Here is a 17,230-nt window from a genome sequence, read left to right on the forward strand (position 1 = left end):
GAGTATTTGTGCAGAGATGGGGCGTCGGGGGCTCTGTCCCTTAGGCACGTTTGCAGAGAGGAGACATCGGGGGCTCCATCCCTTGGGGCGGGAGGAGGCCGTCGGGGGCTCAGTCGCTTGGGTATCTGTGCGGGGAGGGGGGGTGACGTAGGGGGCTCTGTCCTTTGGGTATCTGTGCAGGGGAGAGACTTAGGGGACTCCCTCCCTTAGGCATGTGTGCGAGGCGGGGAGACATGGGGGGGCTCCATTCCTTGGGGCGGGGGGAGGACGTAGGGGGCTCCTCTGTGGGGCATCTCTCTGCAGTGGGGTGGCCCAGGGTGGGAGAGCCCAGGCGATGTCTATCTCTGTGGCCCCGGGGGAATCCCTCGGGCACGCGCGCCTCGGGGGTTCGGGGGGGGGTTCCCCGGAAAGGTGGAGGGGGACCCCATTGGGCGTCCGCGGGGCTGGAAGGAGGGGTGGGAGGGTCTGCGGTCCCCTTGCAGTGGGGGAGGTGGGCCCGGGGGCAAGCCCCCCTGCCCCGCCCCGCCTAATGAGCCCAGCCTGGCTGGGCAGCTGGGTGAGTAAGCGCCGTGCGGGGCCGGGCCGGGCGGGTCCGGGCGGGGCGGGGCGGGGCCGGACAGGTCTGAGCAGGGCCGGGGGGGAGGGGCAGGAGGAGGAGGAGGAGGAGGGGGAGGAGGAGGAGGAGGAGGAGGAAGGGGAGGAGGAGCCCGAGCCCGAGCGGAGCCGAGCTGAGCCGGAGCGAGCCCAGCCCAAGCCTGGAGCCGGAGCGGCCAGAGTCGGGCTCCCCGCGGGTTCCAGGCGGAGGCGGAGGCGGAGGCGGCTGCCGTGCCATGGCCGGTCCCCGGGCCGCGCTCCTGGCCTGGTGCCGCCAGCAGTGCCGCGGCTACCCCGGCGTGGAGATCCGGGACCTGAGCGGCTCCTTCCGGGACGGCCTGGCCTTCTGCGCGCTGCTGCACCGGCACCGGCCCGAGCTGCTGTGAGTGCGGGGGCTGGGGGGAGTGGAGGGGGGGGAGGGGAGCCGGACAGCCCCCCCCCCCTCCCCCCGCCCCGGCCCGAGCTGCTGTGAGTGCGGGCCGGGAGGGGAGGGGGGACAGAGGAGGGAGGGGGACCCGGACAGCCTCCCCCAGCCGAGCCAGAGACAGGAAGGGGGGGACCCTGCCTGTCGCGGGGAGGGGGGGGGGGCTCCGGAGCTTGGGCTGGGGGAAGAAATCCGTCAGTTTCACTTCTTCTGGAGATCTTGGGGTCAGAGGGCACGGAACCCGCGTGTCGTCCCCCCCATCTGGACCTGGCTCCTGGCTGTAGGGGCAGTGACCAGGGAGCTGGGCAGTGGGCAGCGCCCTCCGATGTCCCGTCTGGGAAATGGGACCCCTCCTCCTGCCTTTGGGAGGGCATGTGAGAGAGAGAGAGAGAGAGAGAGAGAGGTGTGTGTGTGTGTGTGTGTGTGTGTGTATGTGGTGGGTGTGTGTGTGTGTGGCATGGTATGTGTGTAGTATGTGAGTATGAGTGTGTGTGACTCACACTGTGTATAGTGTATGAGTGAGTGTGAATAGGTAGTGTATGTTTGAGTGTGAGTTTGTGGGTGTAGTGTGTGAGTTGCGTGTCAGTGTGAGACTGTAGTGAGTGTATGTGTGTGTGTGAGAATGTGTGTAATGTGAGTGTAGTGTGTGAGTATGTTTGTGTGTGATGAGTGTGTGTAGTGTGGATGTGTGTGAGACAGACACACAGACACCTGAGCACACATCCAGATTCCTGTACGTGCTGCTCCCAGTCCCTGGGCGGTCACCTCCATGTCGGCTCTGCTCTTGCTCACTCTCCCTAGGCAGGTCAGCAGATGGGATCCGATCCAGAGACACAAACAGTCTGAGCTCGAATCGGGGCTTCAGAAGTCTGGTCCAAGCCCTGTATTTACAGATGGGAGACCTGGGCCCCACGGCAGAGGCCACTGGGATCAAACTCCATCAGAATCCCTTTAAAAATCTAATGCTATCTATGATTTATTGTAATTTTTTTTGTTAAATATTTCCCCAATTAGATTTTAATCTGGCTTGGCTGCGCTCTGGAATGTTTTAGGTAGTGTGTTTGGCACCTCTGATGTAGAAGACAGAGTTTAAGATTTGGATTCATTGGCTGGAGGGGCCTCAGAGGCCCCCAGCCCATCCCCTGCATTTGATGGAGGAGGAAACAGGCCTGATGAGTCTGAATGGGTCTCTGAGGGTCCTCTGAGTGTCCAGAAATAGCTTTTGAACCCAGGTACTCTGAGGGAGTTGGGCTGCATGGCCTCAGGGCCTTGCTGGCTGGTACCTGGATGGGTGTGATTACCTGTTTCCTTAACTGTAAAACTTCCAGGGTTGGGTTAGATGGCCTAGGAGGGCCTCTGAGCCTAAGTCTGTGTCCAAAGTTATACCCCCAGTTAGGGGGCAAGCTGAGACTAGAGCCTGGTGCCCTGAACTAGCCCTTAGTTCTTTTCACTAGGGACCAGTCAGTCTGGTACAGAGAAAGAACTCTGATGGGGGGTCAGGAACTCAGGGCCCTGCTATTAGCTTGCTGAGTGACCTTGGGCAAGTCACTGCCCTTTCTGGCCTGGACCATCTCTAAGATTCTGAGATCAGTGGCAGACTTGGGCCAGAGAGGCTGGCTCTTTGGTCATCCTCATTTGCTTGGACAAGGGCGAGGATCTGTGAGTGAGGATAAAAAACCTAGAATTCTGCGAGAGTAGGCAAGTTGTTTCATCTGGGCCTTCGTTTCTCCATATGTAAAACAAGAGAGTTGGTCTCTGAGGTCCTTTCCAGCTTGATGTCTACATCCTGCAAAGCCCAGGTTGCTGCTTATGAGATCTCAGCTCCCGATCTAGACACCAGCGACGAGAAGTACCCAAGGGACCAGAGCACTGGAGTTAGGACTTGAACTCAGGACTTTCTCCCCACTGGCCTCCTCTTGTCTGAGATCCCAGGAAGCATCAGAGCCAGGATGGTGCCTGGGATCTCCTGGTGCTGTGCCAGGCCACACCAGGCTGTGTGTCAGAGGTGCCAATGTTGATGGTCCCTGATGGTCTTCTGGCTGTCTGATTCTCTCATGACTTCCTTTCCCCCAGCGGCCACGTGTGTGTGTGTGTGTGTGTGTGTGTGTGTGTGTGTGTGTGTGTGAGAGAGAGAGAGAGAGAGAGAGAAGAAATCATTGGTTTCACGACATCTACTTAATTCTGTGATTCTGTGACATCACAGGGCACAGAGCCCAGGTGTTCATCCAGATATCTCTTCTCCCTCCCTGACCAGCCCTGGCATCCTCACCCCTGAACAATGGGACCGTTCAGGAAAGGAGAGGTTCCTCTGGGGTCTAGGCCTTTCCTTGTCATAGGCTGGGTCTGGGAGAGCATTGAGTGAGGCTTGGGAGGACATTGAGGGCCCTCTTCCTGGCCCCTGTGGGCGAGGAGGAAACTGTTAGGCCAATATTGTCTTGGAGAGAATAGTGAGGTGCAGTTTTATAGGAGAGATGCTCCAGGTCTGGAAAGGGGATGGATGAGAGTGGTCTGTGGACAGGGGGCTTGCTCTGGTCACAGACTGGTGTGTGGGGGTCATTGCTGGACAGCGCCTTGGGGATGTAGCTGATGGGGAGGAGTCTGTGCAGCCAGGCCTTCTACGGTGCCTGGCACATACGTGTTTGTAGACTGGCTCAATTTCAGAGTGGGGCTGGCAGCCGGGGCCTCCTGCATCCAAATCCCCAGTGTACCTCTCACTACCCCATACTGGGTTTTTTTTTTAACCTGGGTGTACATTTTGGGGACAAGCACCTTGCACAGTGACCTTGGCATCAGAAAGGACTGGGTTCAAGTGCCACCCCTGATACATATTGGCTGTGGGAGGATGAGAAAATGTCTCACTGCCCCCAGGAATTTAGAGTCAAAGACAATATTTGCAATTGTTGCTGTTGGGTCATGTCCGACTCTTGGTGACCACATTTGGGGTCTTCTTGGCAAAGATGCTAAAGAGGTTTGCCTTTCCCTGCTCATTTTACAAATGACGAAAATGAGGCAAACAGGGTTCAGCGACTTGCCCAGGGTCGCACAGCTAGTAAGTGTCTGAGGCCAGATTTGAATTCAGGAAGAGGAGTCTTTCTGACTCTGGGCACCTGTCCTCTATCTGCTGTGCCAGTCTGTATCAGTGGAGGGAGATTCCATACTGGGATGAGTTCCCTATATTGATGAAGTTACAGATGGGAAACAAAACAAAAAACAAACAAGCCCGAATCTCACCAGTTTAGGAAAGGAAGCCAGCCCCGCTGGTGATGGATGGAGCTGCCCAGGGGCTTGGCGCGGCGCCCATCTGTGTGCAGCCTGGTCAGGCTCCCAGGCCCCCCACACCAGGCCCTTACAAGGGCATTGCCCGAAGTGGGGAGGCAGGGCTGCCTGGCCCCACATCCAGAGAAGGGGGGAGGGGGAGCTGGGCCGGGGGAAGGAGGGGACTCTAGGGGAATGAGACTCCTGGTCTCAGCTGGAAAAACAGGCTTGGAAGAGGAGGTGTTTATGGCCCCTCCCAAGGCTGGCAGAAACATTCTCGGAATTCTGGATCTGTTCACTTGGAAGGGACCTGAGGGGGCTTTGGGTGCCAGATGCTCCCTGTACATGTGGGGAAACTGAGGCTCCTTGAGCTGAAGCGAGTGGCCCCAAGGCCACAGGAGGTGGTAGAGGAGGACAAACAGGCTGGGCAACCAGCTGCATTTGGGAGCAGGGGTGGCTGCTGGGTGGGTGGCACTTTAGACATATTGGCTGGGAGGAGGGGAAGTCCTAGAAGGCCTCTTTGGGCCTCAGTGTCTCCACCTGTAAAATGTGGTTGGAAAGGATTCTCTCTAAGCTCCCTCCCAAGTCTGACATCCCCTGTTCTCAGGCCCCTCCCAGCTCTGACATACCCTTTTCTGAGGCCCCTTCCACCCCTGACATTCCCTGTTCTCAGGCCCCTCCCAGCCCTGACATCCCCTGTTCTCAGGCCCCTCCCAGCCCTGACATCCCCTGTTCTCAGGCCCCTCCCAGCCCTGACATCCCCTGTTCTCAGGCCCCTCCCAGCCCTGACATCCACTGTTCTGAGGTCCCTCCCAGCTCTGACATCCCCTGTTCTCTGGCCCCTCCCAGCCCTGACATCCCCTGTTCTCAGGCCCCTCCCAGCCCTGACATCCCCTGTTCTCAGGCCCCCCCCAGCCCTGACATCCCCTGTTCTGAGGTCCCTCCCAGCTCTGACATCCCCTGTTCTCAGGCCCCTCCCAGCCCTGACATCCCCTGTTCTGAGGTCCCTCCCAGCTCTGACATCCCCTGTTCTCAGGCCCCTCCCAGCCCTGACATCCCCTGTTCTGAGGTCCCTCCCAGCTCTGACATCCCCTGTTCTCAGGCCCCTCCCAGCCCTGACATCCCCTGTTCTGAGGCCCCTTCCACCCCTGACATTCCCTGTTCTCAGGCCCCTCCCAGCCCTGACATCCCCTGTTCTGAGGTCCCTCCCAGCTCTGACATCCCCTGTTCTCAGGCCCCTCCCAGCTCTGACATACCCTTTTCTGAGGCCCCTTCCACCCCTGACATTCCCTGTTCTCAGGCCCCTCCCAGCCCTGACATCCCCTGTTCTCAGGCCCCTCCCAGCCCTGACATCCCCTGTTCTCAGGCCCCTCCCAGCTCTGACATCCCCTGTTCTCAGGCCCCTCCCAGCCCTGACATTCCCTGTTCTGAGGTCCCTCCCAGCTCTGACATCCCCTGTTCTCTGGCCCCTCCCAGCTCTGACATCCCCTGTTCTCTGGCCCCTCCCAGCCCTGACATCCCCTGTTCTCAGGCCCCGCCCCAGCCCTGACATCCCCTGTTCTGAGGTCCCTCCCAGCTCTGACATCCCCTGTTCTCAGGCCCCTCCCAGCCCTGACATCCCCTGTTCTGAGGTCCCTCCCAGCTCTGACATCCCCTGTTCTCAGGCCCCTCCCAGCCCTGACATCCCCTGTTCTGAGGTCCCTCCCAGCTCTGACATCCCCTGTTCTCAGGCCCCTCCCAGCCCTGACATCCCCTGTTCTGAGGCCCCTCCCAGCTCTGACATCCCCTGTTCTCAGGCCCCTCCCAGCCCTGACATTCCCTGTTCTGAGGTCCCTCCCAGCTCTGACATCCCCTGTTCTCTGGCCCCTCCCAGCTCTGACATCCCCTGTTCTCTGGCCCCTCCCAGCCCTGACATCCCCTGTTCTCAGGCCCCGCCCCAGCCCTGACATCCCCTGTTCTGAGGTCCCTCCCAGCTCTGACATCCCCTGTTCTCAGGCCCCCCCCAGCCCTGACATCCCCTGTTCTCAGGCCCCCCCCAGCCCTGACATCCCCTGTTCTGAGGTCCCTCCCAGCTCTGACATCCCCTGTTGTCAGGCCCCTCCCAGCCCTGACATCCCCTGTTCTGAGGCCCCTCCCAGCTCTGACATCCCCTGTTCTCAGGCCCCTCCCAGCCCTGACATCCCCTGTTCTGAGGCCCCTCCCAGCTCTGACATCTCCTGTTCTCTGGCCCCTTCCAGCTCTGACATGCCCTGTTCTCAGGCCCCTCCTTCCTAGCCCTTATATCCAACTGTACTAAGGGTCCCATAGTGCAGTGTTTAGGGTACTAGACTTGGACTTCAGAAGACTTGGGTTCAAATCTCCCCTTAGACACTAATTGTGTGACCATGGCCAAATCACTTAACCTCTATGTGCCTCGATTTCCTTCATCTGTAAAATGAAAAGGTCTCTAAAGGTCCCTACCGCCTCTAGACCTAGGACCCTAGGTTTTTAGCGGCACCCTGCAGGGTCTTGATTCCTGAGTTCTTGGGGGCCAGGCTGGCAGGAGTCTGGGATCTCACAGTACCACCTGGGCCCAGGAGTGTTCTCCTGGGGGGCCTCTCTGACTGGGTAAGAGCTAGGGGTGGCCACATTGGTGTTTCCTGTCATCACTGATGCCAGGGGAGTACTTGGTCATCTTTTGAGTGAGGTTTCTCTGATATTAATGACTTTTAATGGCTGGAAGGAAAGCCAGGAGCCACAGACAATCTCCCATCCGCTCAGCCCAGCCAACGCTCCGTGGCTGTCTGGCCCTGAAAATGCCCTATGAGCCTTCGGTGTTGGCCAGGAGAGTCAGGACCAGGCGTCCCACCCCAGGAAAACGGCGGCTCCTCTGCCCCGCCCTTATCCTTTACCCCCTTAATCTTGCTCATGCCTGCTCGGGGAGGGCCTGGTGATCGGAGGTAGCCTTCGCCTCCAGACCCATACGCCCCAGCAGCAAAGCGCCGACGCAGCCCCCTGCCCGCCAGACCAACTCACAGTCTGGAGAGGGAGGATGAGACACACACAATTAAGTCAGAAAATGATGCAGTACATAGGAAGGCCAGACTGAGGGGCCTGAGCATTCAAGTTCAGGCGGCTGCTGGGGCGGCAGGGGATTACTGGCGCAGGAGCCTGGGCTGGCAGCCTGCCTGGGGGGGCCAGCCCAAGGCACTGATGCCTCAGTTTCTCCCGTGTAAGATCAGGTGCCTTGGCCTAGATGTCCGGCCCTTGGGATGCCTTCCAGCCCTAGGTCTCGGGTCAGAAGTCACCTTGGCTCCCTGAGCCTCAGAGTAAATGGTGCCCACAGCCCCTTCTCAGCCCTGCCCGTCCCATGATGGTGGAACTGCGGCAAGTAACCCATCTAACTGCTCTCAGTTTAGTGATAGTGGAAGAAAGAAACCACTCCCTTTGTTTCCCGCCCAAGCTAGCAGGGCCGTGGCTGAACCAGGTCTGTGATTGTCTGACCCTCTGACTAAGTGAGGTCTGTTCTGGCTCCAAGTCCTGTGAAAACCAGCTTTCTTCAAGGCTTGGCTTAGCTTCCCCTTCTTCCTTGAAGCCTTCCTGGATTACCCCCCCCCACCCCCACCCCCCACCCCCAGCTAAAAGGGGCCTGCCCCTCCTCCTGAATCCGGAACCAACTTAGTGCGGTAGCCCCCTAGACGGAGCTCCTAGAGACCATCAGGTCCAAGCAGAACCACACTTACAGGGTTAGGGAGCAAGGCGGGAAGAGAATAAGCATTTATTAAGCACCTGCTGGGTGACAGCCGCTTCTGAATGTTTTACAAGGGTCACATTTGGTCCTTGTTTTTGTTTCCTCTTTATAGATGAGGAAACTGAGGCAAACAGGGCTAAGTGACTTGCCCAGGGTCACGAAGCTAGGAAGTGTCTGAGGCTGGATTTGAACTCAGGGCTTTCTGACTCTAGGCCCAGCACTCTTTCCTAGGATCATAGATGAACCTAGGGTTGGAAGGGGCCTTAGAGGCCATTGAGGCCCAGGAAGGGGGAGAAATGACTTGTCCAGGGTCACGAAATTTGAATTCAGTTTTTCTGAATCTCTATATCAAGCTCCTTAAGAGAAGGGGCCGGCCCTTGTTTATCTCAGGATCTCCCACGCCCAAGCCAGTGCCATGCAGCCTTAGGTGCCCAACCAAGGTTCTCCCAGGAGAACCCACCTTCTTGTGGTAAAGAGCCGCAGCCTTGCCCTGACTGCAGGGTCGGGGTGGGGGGATGACTAATCTGGAAAAGGTGTGTAGGGAAGGTCGAGGGCCCCCCCACAGCCGCCAAAGGGAGACAGGAGAGCAAGTGGTGGTGTTGGGCAGAGCAGGAGCCAGGACACCGGGTTTGTGTCCCGGGCTACTCTGGACTCAGGGTCAGAGCGTAGATGCGCTGACTCCCCATTCGCACATCCCTCTGGGGTGGAATGAGATCATGGATGTCTCCAGAGTGCTAGAATGATTGTCCATGTTCATGGAAGCCCTGACATCCCCTGTTCTCAGGCCCCTCCCAGCCCTGACATCCCCTGTTCTCAGGCCCCTCCCAGCCGTGACCTCTTCTGCCCTAAGCTCCCACCCAGCCCTGACATCCCCTGTTCTCAGGCCCCTCCCAGCCCTGACATCCCCTGTTCTCAGGCCCCTCCCAGCCCTGACATCCCCTGTTCTCAGGCCCCTCCCAGCCCTGACATCCCCTGTTCTAATGCCCCTCCCAGCCCTGACATCCCCTGTTCTAATGCCCCTCCCAGCCCTGACATCCCCTGTTCTCAGGCCCCCCCAGCCCTGACATCCCCTGTTCTCAGGCCCCTCCCAGCCCTGACATCCCCTGTTCTCAGGTCCCACCCAGCCCTGACATCCCCTGTTCTGAGGTCCCTCCCAGCCCTGACATCCCCTGTTCTCAGGCCCCTCCCAGCTCTGACATCCCCTGTTCTCAGGCCCCTCCCAGCCCTGACATCCCCTGTTCTCAGGCCCCTCCCAGCCCTGACATCCCCTGTTCTCAGGTCCCACCCAGCCCTGACATCCCCTGTTCTCAGGTCCCTCCCAGCCCTGACATCCCCTGTTCTCAGGCCCCTCCCAGCCCTGACATCCCCTGTTCTCAGGCCCCTCCCAGCCCTGACATCCCCTGTTCTCAGGCCCCTCCCAGCCCTGACATCCCCTATTCTCAGGCCCCTCCCAGCCCTGACCTCCTCTGCCCTAAGCTCCCACCCAGCCCTGACATCCCCTGTTCTCAGGCCCCTCCCAGCCCTGACATCCCCTATTCTCAGGCCCCTCCCAGCCCTGACCTCCTCTGCCCTAAGCTCCCACCCAGCCCTGACATCCCCTGTTCTCAGGCCCCTCCCAGCCCTGACATCCCTTGTTCTCAGGCCCCTCCTAGCTTTGACCTTTTGTGTTCTAAGGTCTTCTGTGGTCTAATATTCTATGTTCTAAGGACTCTTCTAACCCTAAAGTTCCATGTTTAGAATACTCAAGGTTTCTTCCCCTAGGCATTGTAGAAATGGGAAGGGGTCAGGTCAGGAAGTGCCAGGTGCACCACACTGCAGCTGGCAGGTCCCTGACCCCCCTCCCCCACTAAACCTGCCGAGCCCTGTCTGGCCTATCCCTTACTTTCTTGCCTTTGTCTGTTCCAGAGATTTCGACTCTCTCTCCAAGGACAATGTCTATGAAAATAACCGCCTGGTGAGTCCCAGACAGATGGGGCCTAGAACAAAAGTGGGAAAGAAGGCGGGTGCCTGGGAGCCTTGTGGGATCGGGAAGACAATGGGGCAGGCCATCCCTGCCTCCGTGATGGTCCAGCGTGCCCTTCAGCCTGGCTCTGGGGCTCTGGATGTCGGTGGAGAGCCGAAGGGGTTCCCTGGCCCTACTCCCCACTGCTCTTCCTTTCTCCCCTCACCCCCTCTTGGCCTGTTGCTATCCGGTGTCCAGGAAGCCAGGCTGTCCTGTCCCTCCCAGAAGCCATGCTCCCCATCCCCTCACTGCTGGGGCAGGGATCAGCACCAGGGTGGGGGGCCCATCTTCACTCCCCACCAGGCCCGAGGGCCTGCTGCCCTGTGCCCAGGACACCGATGTTTCAGACCGTCTCCTGTCTCCCTCCAGGCCTTTGAGGTGGCGGAGCGGGAGCTGGGTATCCCGGCCCTGCTGGATCCCAACGATATGGTCTCCATGAGTGTTCCTGACTGCCTTAGCATCATGACCTATGTGTCTCAGTATTACAACCATTTTACCAACTCCGGCCAAAGTGAGTCCCCAGACTGCTCCTGGGCCCCCTCCTCCTGGGCTGGAGCCTGCTCTGACCGGGGTCCCTCACTACCCATCTGTCCTCAGCGTGGGCCCCCTCCTGCCCATTTCCTGCTTACAGATGCTTCCCTTGATCCCCCATCCCCCCTTTGGAATGTGGAAGTGCGGGGGTGCGGTGGAGGTGGGAGAGGATTTCCTGGGGCAGTATCCAGGTGGAGGATCTGATCTGGGAGCTGGGAGTCTTGTCAGTCAGAAGGCCCTTATTAAGGACCCACTATGTGCCAGGCTCTGTGCTAATCACTTGGGGGAGAAAGAAAGGCCAGAAAGGCACCAAGGCCATGGTGGGGGGGGAGGGTTGATTCTTTGCTGAGTTGAGGGCAGAGCCTTCGTCGTCACCATCCCTCCCCCCAAATCAAGACAGCGTGGCAGCCCACTGGGGTCGTCAGAGGTTGTCTTGTCCAGTCCCCTGTCTGAAGCATGAATCCCCCTACCCACATCCAGACAAAATGTCCATCACTTGAAGTTCTTTGTTCATTTTGGGTTTTGTCTCCTTTTCCCACCTCGGGAAGTATCATGGGAAGAACGCTGTCTCTGTTGTCGTGGGGCCTGGGTTCAGATCTCATCTCTGGTGCTCACTCCCAGTGTGACTCTGGCCCAGTCACTTGGCCTCCCTAGGCCTGTTTCCTCATCTGTAAAGAGCAGCCTTAAAGGGCCTCTGAAGTCCCTTCTATCTGTGTGGCTTCACCCTGTTCTCTTCAATGCACCCCCTCCCTGGGGACCCCCCTCCCCAGGCGTGAGAGGCCCCTGGCCTTCATTGCTGTGCTTCCCTGAGGGTGGAGGGAGAGGGAGGGAGAGGAGGGGGTGCATCTGGACTTCCAGACTTGGGGCCCCTGGCCCCCCACCATGAGCAGGAGTCTGAGGTCCCTGCCAGCAGCTGGTTCCCTCTCTCCGTCTTTCCCCAGCCAGTGCCTCTCCACCCAGGAAATACCCAGCAGCTCCTCCCTCTCCCTCCCCTGAAGCAGCTCCCAAGACCGACGCTGAAGGTAGCAGGGTCCAGGTGGGTCATGGGTGCCCTCTCCTCGGGGCCATCTAGGGGCTTGGGAGGGAGGGAATCTTGAAGGAGGCTCCCTGGGGATGGGGGGAGATCATTGAGGGTGAGGGAGGCCATCCGCCTCACTTCCCCTATTCCAAATGGGCCAGGGAGCTCAGTACATGACATTCACAGGGGAATCCCACTTCTTGGGCAAAAGCAGGCTTGGCAAAGGGCACAGTCAGTCAGGGCCAGGAGCGCCCGCCCACAACCAGCACTTCTGTGTCCTGGACCCAGTGGCAGGCTGGCCAAGCCCTGGGCCCTTCTCAGGGCAGTGTTTTTAAATACACAGATGGGAATCGGAAAGGCAGCGATCCCCCTGAAATCCAGCTAGGACAGTTCCGATGAGTTCCCAGACCCGCAGGCTGAGCTTTTGCTGGGGGGAGCCGTTGCGGGGGCTTACTTTGCTCCCATCCCTTCTTGGGGGGGCCTCCCGCTGCCACGTTAGCGCCACGTCCCTCCAGTTCAGGGGTCCCCTGCCAGCTGCAGACCCATCCCATCTGTTCCTCCCAGCCTCGTTCTCACGGGAGGCCCTATGTGGTGCAGCCACCTTAGAGGCAGGAAGAGCCGCCTCTGGCATAGGCTGGCTTTGGGATGCCGCTTCCTTTGTCTGGGCCTCAGTTTCCTCATCTGTAAAGTGAGAGGGCTGGACTTTCCAGCTGTGGACATAGCATTCTCACTTCACTCCTTGGTGCCCTAGGCAGTTCCCTGGGTCTGCAGCGGTAGTGGGGCCCTGCCCCTCCGCAAGCACGGGCCCAGGGGCCCTTACTTCCCCACCCAGAGATGCCCGTAGCACCGTGTGAGTTATCTGGTGGTGTCTCATCCCCTCACCAGACTGCACCCTAGGAGGACAGACACTGTCTGTACACCTCCCTGTCTGCCCCCAGGAGGAGGGCCATGCATGTTTGTTGAATGACTGAACTTTGAATGTGAGGGGGCATGACCCCAAAAGGGCTGGAGGTGGGTGAAGGGGCTCTGACATGAGCCCTGCGGGGCTGGAGGCAGGCGAGGGGGCTCTGACCTGAGCCTTGGGGGGCTGGGGGTGGGTGAGGGAGCTCTGACCTGGGCGGGGCTGGCTCTTTCCCCCAGGAGGAGCAGGGGGCAGCCCCAGAAAGCCTGGCAGAGCAGGGCTCCCGTGGCATCCCCAGCAGCTCCTGTACGGCCTGTCAACAGCATGTCCACCTGGTGCAGCGGTACCTGGTGGAGGGCAAGCTTTATCATCGCCAGTGCTTCAGGTGAGTGGGGTGGGGGGGAGCAGTGGGCTGGACAGCACACATGCTTGGGTGGTCTCCTGGCTGTCTGTCCTGGAACCACCCCAGAGGTTCTAGGCTACATGTGACTTGTCTAAGGGTGGAGGCTTTGGCACAAGGCCTGACTCTGCCCCAGACTAGCTGTGTGATATCAGTCAAGTCACTTCACTTCCCTGTGCCTTGGTTTCCCTGTCTATAAAATGAGGGGGTTGGGCCTCATCTCTGAGGCTCCTCCTAGCTCTAAGCTTGTATCTCCCTGTGCCTCAGTTTCCATATCTGTAAAATGAGGGGGTTGGGCCCAATCTCCTCTGAGGCTCCCTCCAGCTCTGGGTCTGAGATCCCAGGCTCTACTAAATGAAGACCTCCATGACCTTGGAAGCCCCTTCAAACTTTGGATTGCTGATCCTGATCGGGGCCCTTGCTCCTCAGCTCCTGGGGCAGGGACACTCCCCTGGCTCACTGGGGTCTCTCTCCCACAGATGTAAGGAGTGCTCCAGCACCCTGCTTCCTGGAGCCTACAAGAATGGGCCGGAGGCAGGCACGTTTGTGTGCACCCAGCACCGGGGCAGATTGGGTCCCCTGGGGCGGACAGAGAGCAGGCCCAGAGCAGCCCCGCATTACCCAAAGGTGGCAGACGGGCCAGAGGCCGCTGGCGTGGATGAAGATGGAGATCCTGCTGTCTCCAGGAGGGACCCAGGGGATCTGAAGCCTAGCTCTGAGTCCTTGCCTCAGTCCAAACCCCCGCTCCCCAGCAAGCCGCAGGAGCTGGCTTCTCCGCCGGCGGGCCGGCCAACCCCCGCCCCGAGGAAAGCCTCGGAGACATCGGCCTCATCTGCCAGCCCCCAGCCTGTCCCTCGGCCCCGCTCCAGTGTGCAGGGGGAAAGCCCTGGAGAGCAGGGCGGCTACCTGGTAAACGGTGAGTGGATGCCATCTGGGCATGTGCCCAGTGACCTTTATGCAAAGCATCTTACAGACCTCTGTCTAGCCTCTGGTCTCTACAGCAGTGTGAGGACAGGAGGGTCCACTCCACTGACTGAGAAACCGAGGAAGGGGTTTGTCCAGAGCCATGGGGTCAGATTGTGTGCCTCGTGGCACTGGGCTCTTCAGAGTGCTGGTTGGTTGGTTAGGGTTCTGGGCCGTGGGAGTCTCCTCAGGATCTAGGTGTCACATGGGGGGTTGGAGGGCAGGGGGACGGGCCAAGACCCTCGGGCTCATTGACGAGGGCAGCAGCTCAGCTCCAGCCTGGGGTCCCGGACGGTTGTGCGAAGGCCAGACAGGGAGCCAATGGGGCCTCAGGTCGGTCTGATGCGGGCTGGCTCTCCTCCCTTCCCCTCCCCTCTCTCTCCACTGCTCCTCCCCCATTCCCTCTCTCCTTCCTCCCTGCCCCCATCTCTCTCTTCCTTTCTTTTCCTCTTCCCTTGTCTCTCGTTTTGCCTTTCTCTTCCCCTCTTCTCTCCTCTGTCTCTCCTCCTTCCTTCTTTCTCTCTCCTCCATCTCCCCTCCTTTCTGGCCTCCAGTCTCCTCTGGGGAGAAACACCATATGCGCATGGTCAGCCCTGCCTGCCATGGCCCTGCCGCCATGGGCGGCTTTGGCACCCCCTGGTGGACTCTTGGGTGATGGCTGGTCTATGGCCGGATGGCCCTGTCTGTTTCCAAGTTGGAGGTCAAAGCCAGTGGCCACCTGAGTGGGCCCAGGTCTAGGGCTGGAAGAAACCTCCGATGCCTTCTAGGCCCCCTTCTTTATGAGGCTGGGGAGGTTCCGTGACATAGAGAGAGGGCCAGAAGGGGCCTCAGGCTCCATAGTCCAGCCCTGAGGCAGACAGGCCCTGGGTCATAGCTAGTGAGTGTCAGAGACAGGATTTGAACTCGGGTCTTCCAGAAGCCAGGCCCAGATGCCTTCAGTTAACCCTTCCCCTGAATTATTCTGTATCACTTTGCACACAGCCTGTATTTACTTGTGTGTACACTGGCTGTATCTCCCTGGAGAATGTTATGCTCTGTTTCCCTGGGTCTCGGTATTCCCAGTGGGCTGCTCAGAGTAGCTCCTAAATAAATAAAGGTTTGTTGAATGAATGAGCCAATCCCCTCCACCCCCATCTTACAGATAGGGAAACTGAGGCACAGGGAGATTAAAAGCTTAGAGCTAGAAGGAGCCTCAGAGACTAGGCCCAACCCCCTCATTTTGTAGATAGGGAAACCAAGGTGCAGGGAAATGAAACGCAAGTCCAAGAGCTGTGATTTGCCCCAGGTCGCCCAGGGAGGCTCACAGGCTCATAGATTTCGGACTGGAAAGGCCACCTCATCCAGCCCCTTCCTCTGCCACGAGGACCCTGAGAGTGGGCGGTGGCGGGGTGGCTCCTGGCCCCCAGCTCACTCCCCCTCGACCATCTTTGTGGACAGGCCAGCACAGACCCCCTCTCCCTGCTCTTCTCCAGCCCTCCCCCTGGGCCAGGACTAGGAGTGACGGCCAAGAGCCAGGGGCTTGACAAGCTCAGAAAGCCTGGGCATCCACCCTCTTCTGTGTTTTTAGCAGCTGGCCTCCGATCCCGTCGCTCCCCGGCCATGATTCCGATAACGCCTTTTCTTTGGGGTTGCTGGGAGCTAACACCCTGCCCCTGGCTGGTCTTTTTCTTTTTCTTGGAGGCCTTTGATTTCATTGATGTTGGGAGATCACAGCTGCCCTCGGGCACCTGCCCTGTGATGGGTAGACACAGGAGGGTGCTGGGGAGACTGAGATGTTAATTAACATGTCTAGGGCCCCTGAGTCAGTGTGACAAGAGACAGGACTTGAACCCAGGGCTCTGGCCTTGGTCCACTGGGTCATAGCGTCGGCAGATGTGGTGGTGGAAAGAGCCGGACTTGTCCTGAAGTGCCTGAGTTCTCATGCTGGCTCCATGTGACCTGGGGTCGCTTGCCTCTCTTCCATCTCCAGAGTAAGGGGGTTGCACCGGATGTTCAGTCTCGGAGCCTGGGCTCGTTCCCCTGGGCACGGTACTTCCTCTGACCTCCCTGCCCCCTAGCAGTTGCAGGCCTTCTGCCTTAGCGGTGTTATGGGATCTTGGCTGATGGAGCTCTTTCCCATGTCCTTCCCACTGATGCAGGCCAGCCAGTCCGCTCTGGTGGCCAGAGTGGGGGAGCATCGTAGCTGGTACCCTCCTCTTCCGAGGCAGGGGAGCTGGAGTGCAGCACACTCAGTCGGCCTCCCTCCCTCCTCTGGGAGCTGAACTGGGACACCAAATCCCCAGTGCTTCTGTTTAGACCTGGGAGGGGAGAGGGTGGGCTAAAAGCGGATGCCTCTGGGTGCCTGGGACCTAGATTTCATTTCTCATGTGCAGTGTAGATGAGGTTTGCAGGTATCCCCAGTCTCTGGGTGACATATCTTCATTTCAGCTTCCAGTGGAAAGGTGGCTTATCCAGTCATGCTGTAACTTGGGCGGGGGGTGGGGCTTCCATCCTTATCAGACTGGGAAGTTGCTATAGGGATAGAAGCCTGTGACCTCACAGGGGAGAGAGTCCCTCACTCCAGGAAATACAGGCTTCTTGGCCACTGGGGTGGGGGGCCACTCACTACTACCAATGAACACCTGTCTTTTTCTTACTTTCCACCTAGGAAGGGTGCATGAATCCGGCCCCCCGGTCCCCAAACCAAGAGGGACACCCAAGGCCTCAGAGCGGTATGTTCTCCAGCCCACCCCCCCCAAGCGATTGACCGATGAGGGGGACCAGTCCCTTAGCGGGCTGCCCTGAGCCCTTCACCCCTTCAGAACTGGGGGACTGGAAGAGATAGAGCATGGCTACCAAGGAACATCTTACATCTTTAAGAGAGTCAAGAAAGGAGAAAGGAGCCTGGGAGCATTTCCTTCTCATGTCTCTTCAAGAGACAGGCTTATTGGGGAAGAAACCAGGCTGGGAAGGGCCTCCTTTGCTGCACCCCGGTGCCCTGCTGCTGGGCCTGACTGGTGACCCCTGCTCCAGCATCCAGGTACAAGCTCTAGCCAGCAGATTTTAGGAGACCAGAAGGGCTCGGGGTAGGGGCACAGTGGTGGACCCTGCTGGCCGAGGACCAGTGGGACTCGACCTGAATGAGGCTCATCCCTGGAAGGTTGGCCCCCAGCACCACCTGAAAATATGGAGGGGTTTCAGGCTGTGTCAGCAGGGAGGGGTGGGTGTGCCCATGCTGATGAAACAAGAGGGTTATTGACTGGCCAGGGTCAGAGATGTGAAAAGGGAGGAAGGACCAGCTGGTGACGGGGCCTCCTTGAAAGGCTTCCCCAGTGGGACAGGGTCCAGCGGAGGCTGGCCTGGGGTGGAGCTGGGCACTATGGTCCAAGGGACTGGTGGGGCTTAGACTCAGGAAGGACTTGGGACAGCTGCC

General features: G+C 59.1%; 1 protein-coding gene across 1 annotated transcript in view; it reads left to right on the forward strand.

Moving 5' to 3' along the window:
* The first annotated feature begins 693 nt into the window (after nt 1–693).
* Nucleotides 694–17,230, forward strand: part of MICALL1 (MICAL like 1) — a 32,962-nt gene continuing 16,425 nt past the window's right edge. The window contains exons 1-7 of the mRNA XM_036759759.1: nt 694–976; nt 9,909–9,957; nt 10,375–10,516; nt 11,478–11,572; nt 12,695–12,840; nt 13,335–13,771; nt 16,466–16,529. Of these exons, the coding sequence (XP_036615654.1) occupies nt 831–976; nt 9,909–9,957; nt 10,375–10,516; nt 11,478–11,572; nt 12,695–12,840; nt 13,335–13,771; nt 16,466–16,529 (1,079 nt within the window). The 5' untranslated portion in view covers nt 694–830. The remainder of the gene's footprint in view (nt 977–9,908; nt 9,958–10,374; nt 10,517–11,477; nt 11,573–12,694; nt 12,841–13,334; nt 13,772–16,465; nt 16,530–17,230) is intronic.

The sequence above is a fragment of the Trichosurus vulpecula genome, chromosome 5 (genome assembly GCF_011100635.1).
Source record: "Trichosurus vulpecula isolate mTriVul1 chromosome 5, mTriVul1.pri, whole genome shotgun sequence".
Taxonomy (NCBI): domain Eukaryota; kingdom Metazoa; phylum Chordata; class Mammalia; order Diprotodontia; family Phalangeridae; genus Trichosurus; species Trichosurus vulpecula.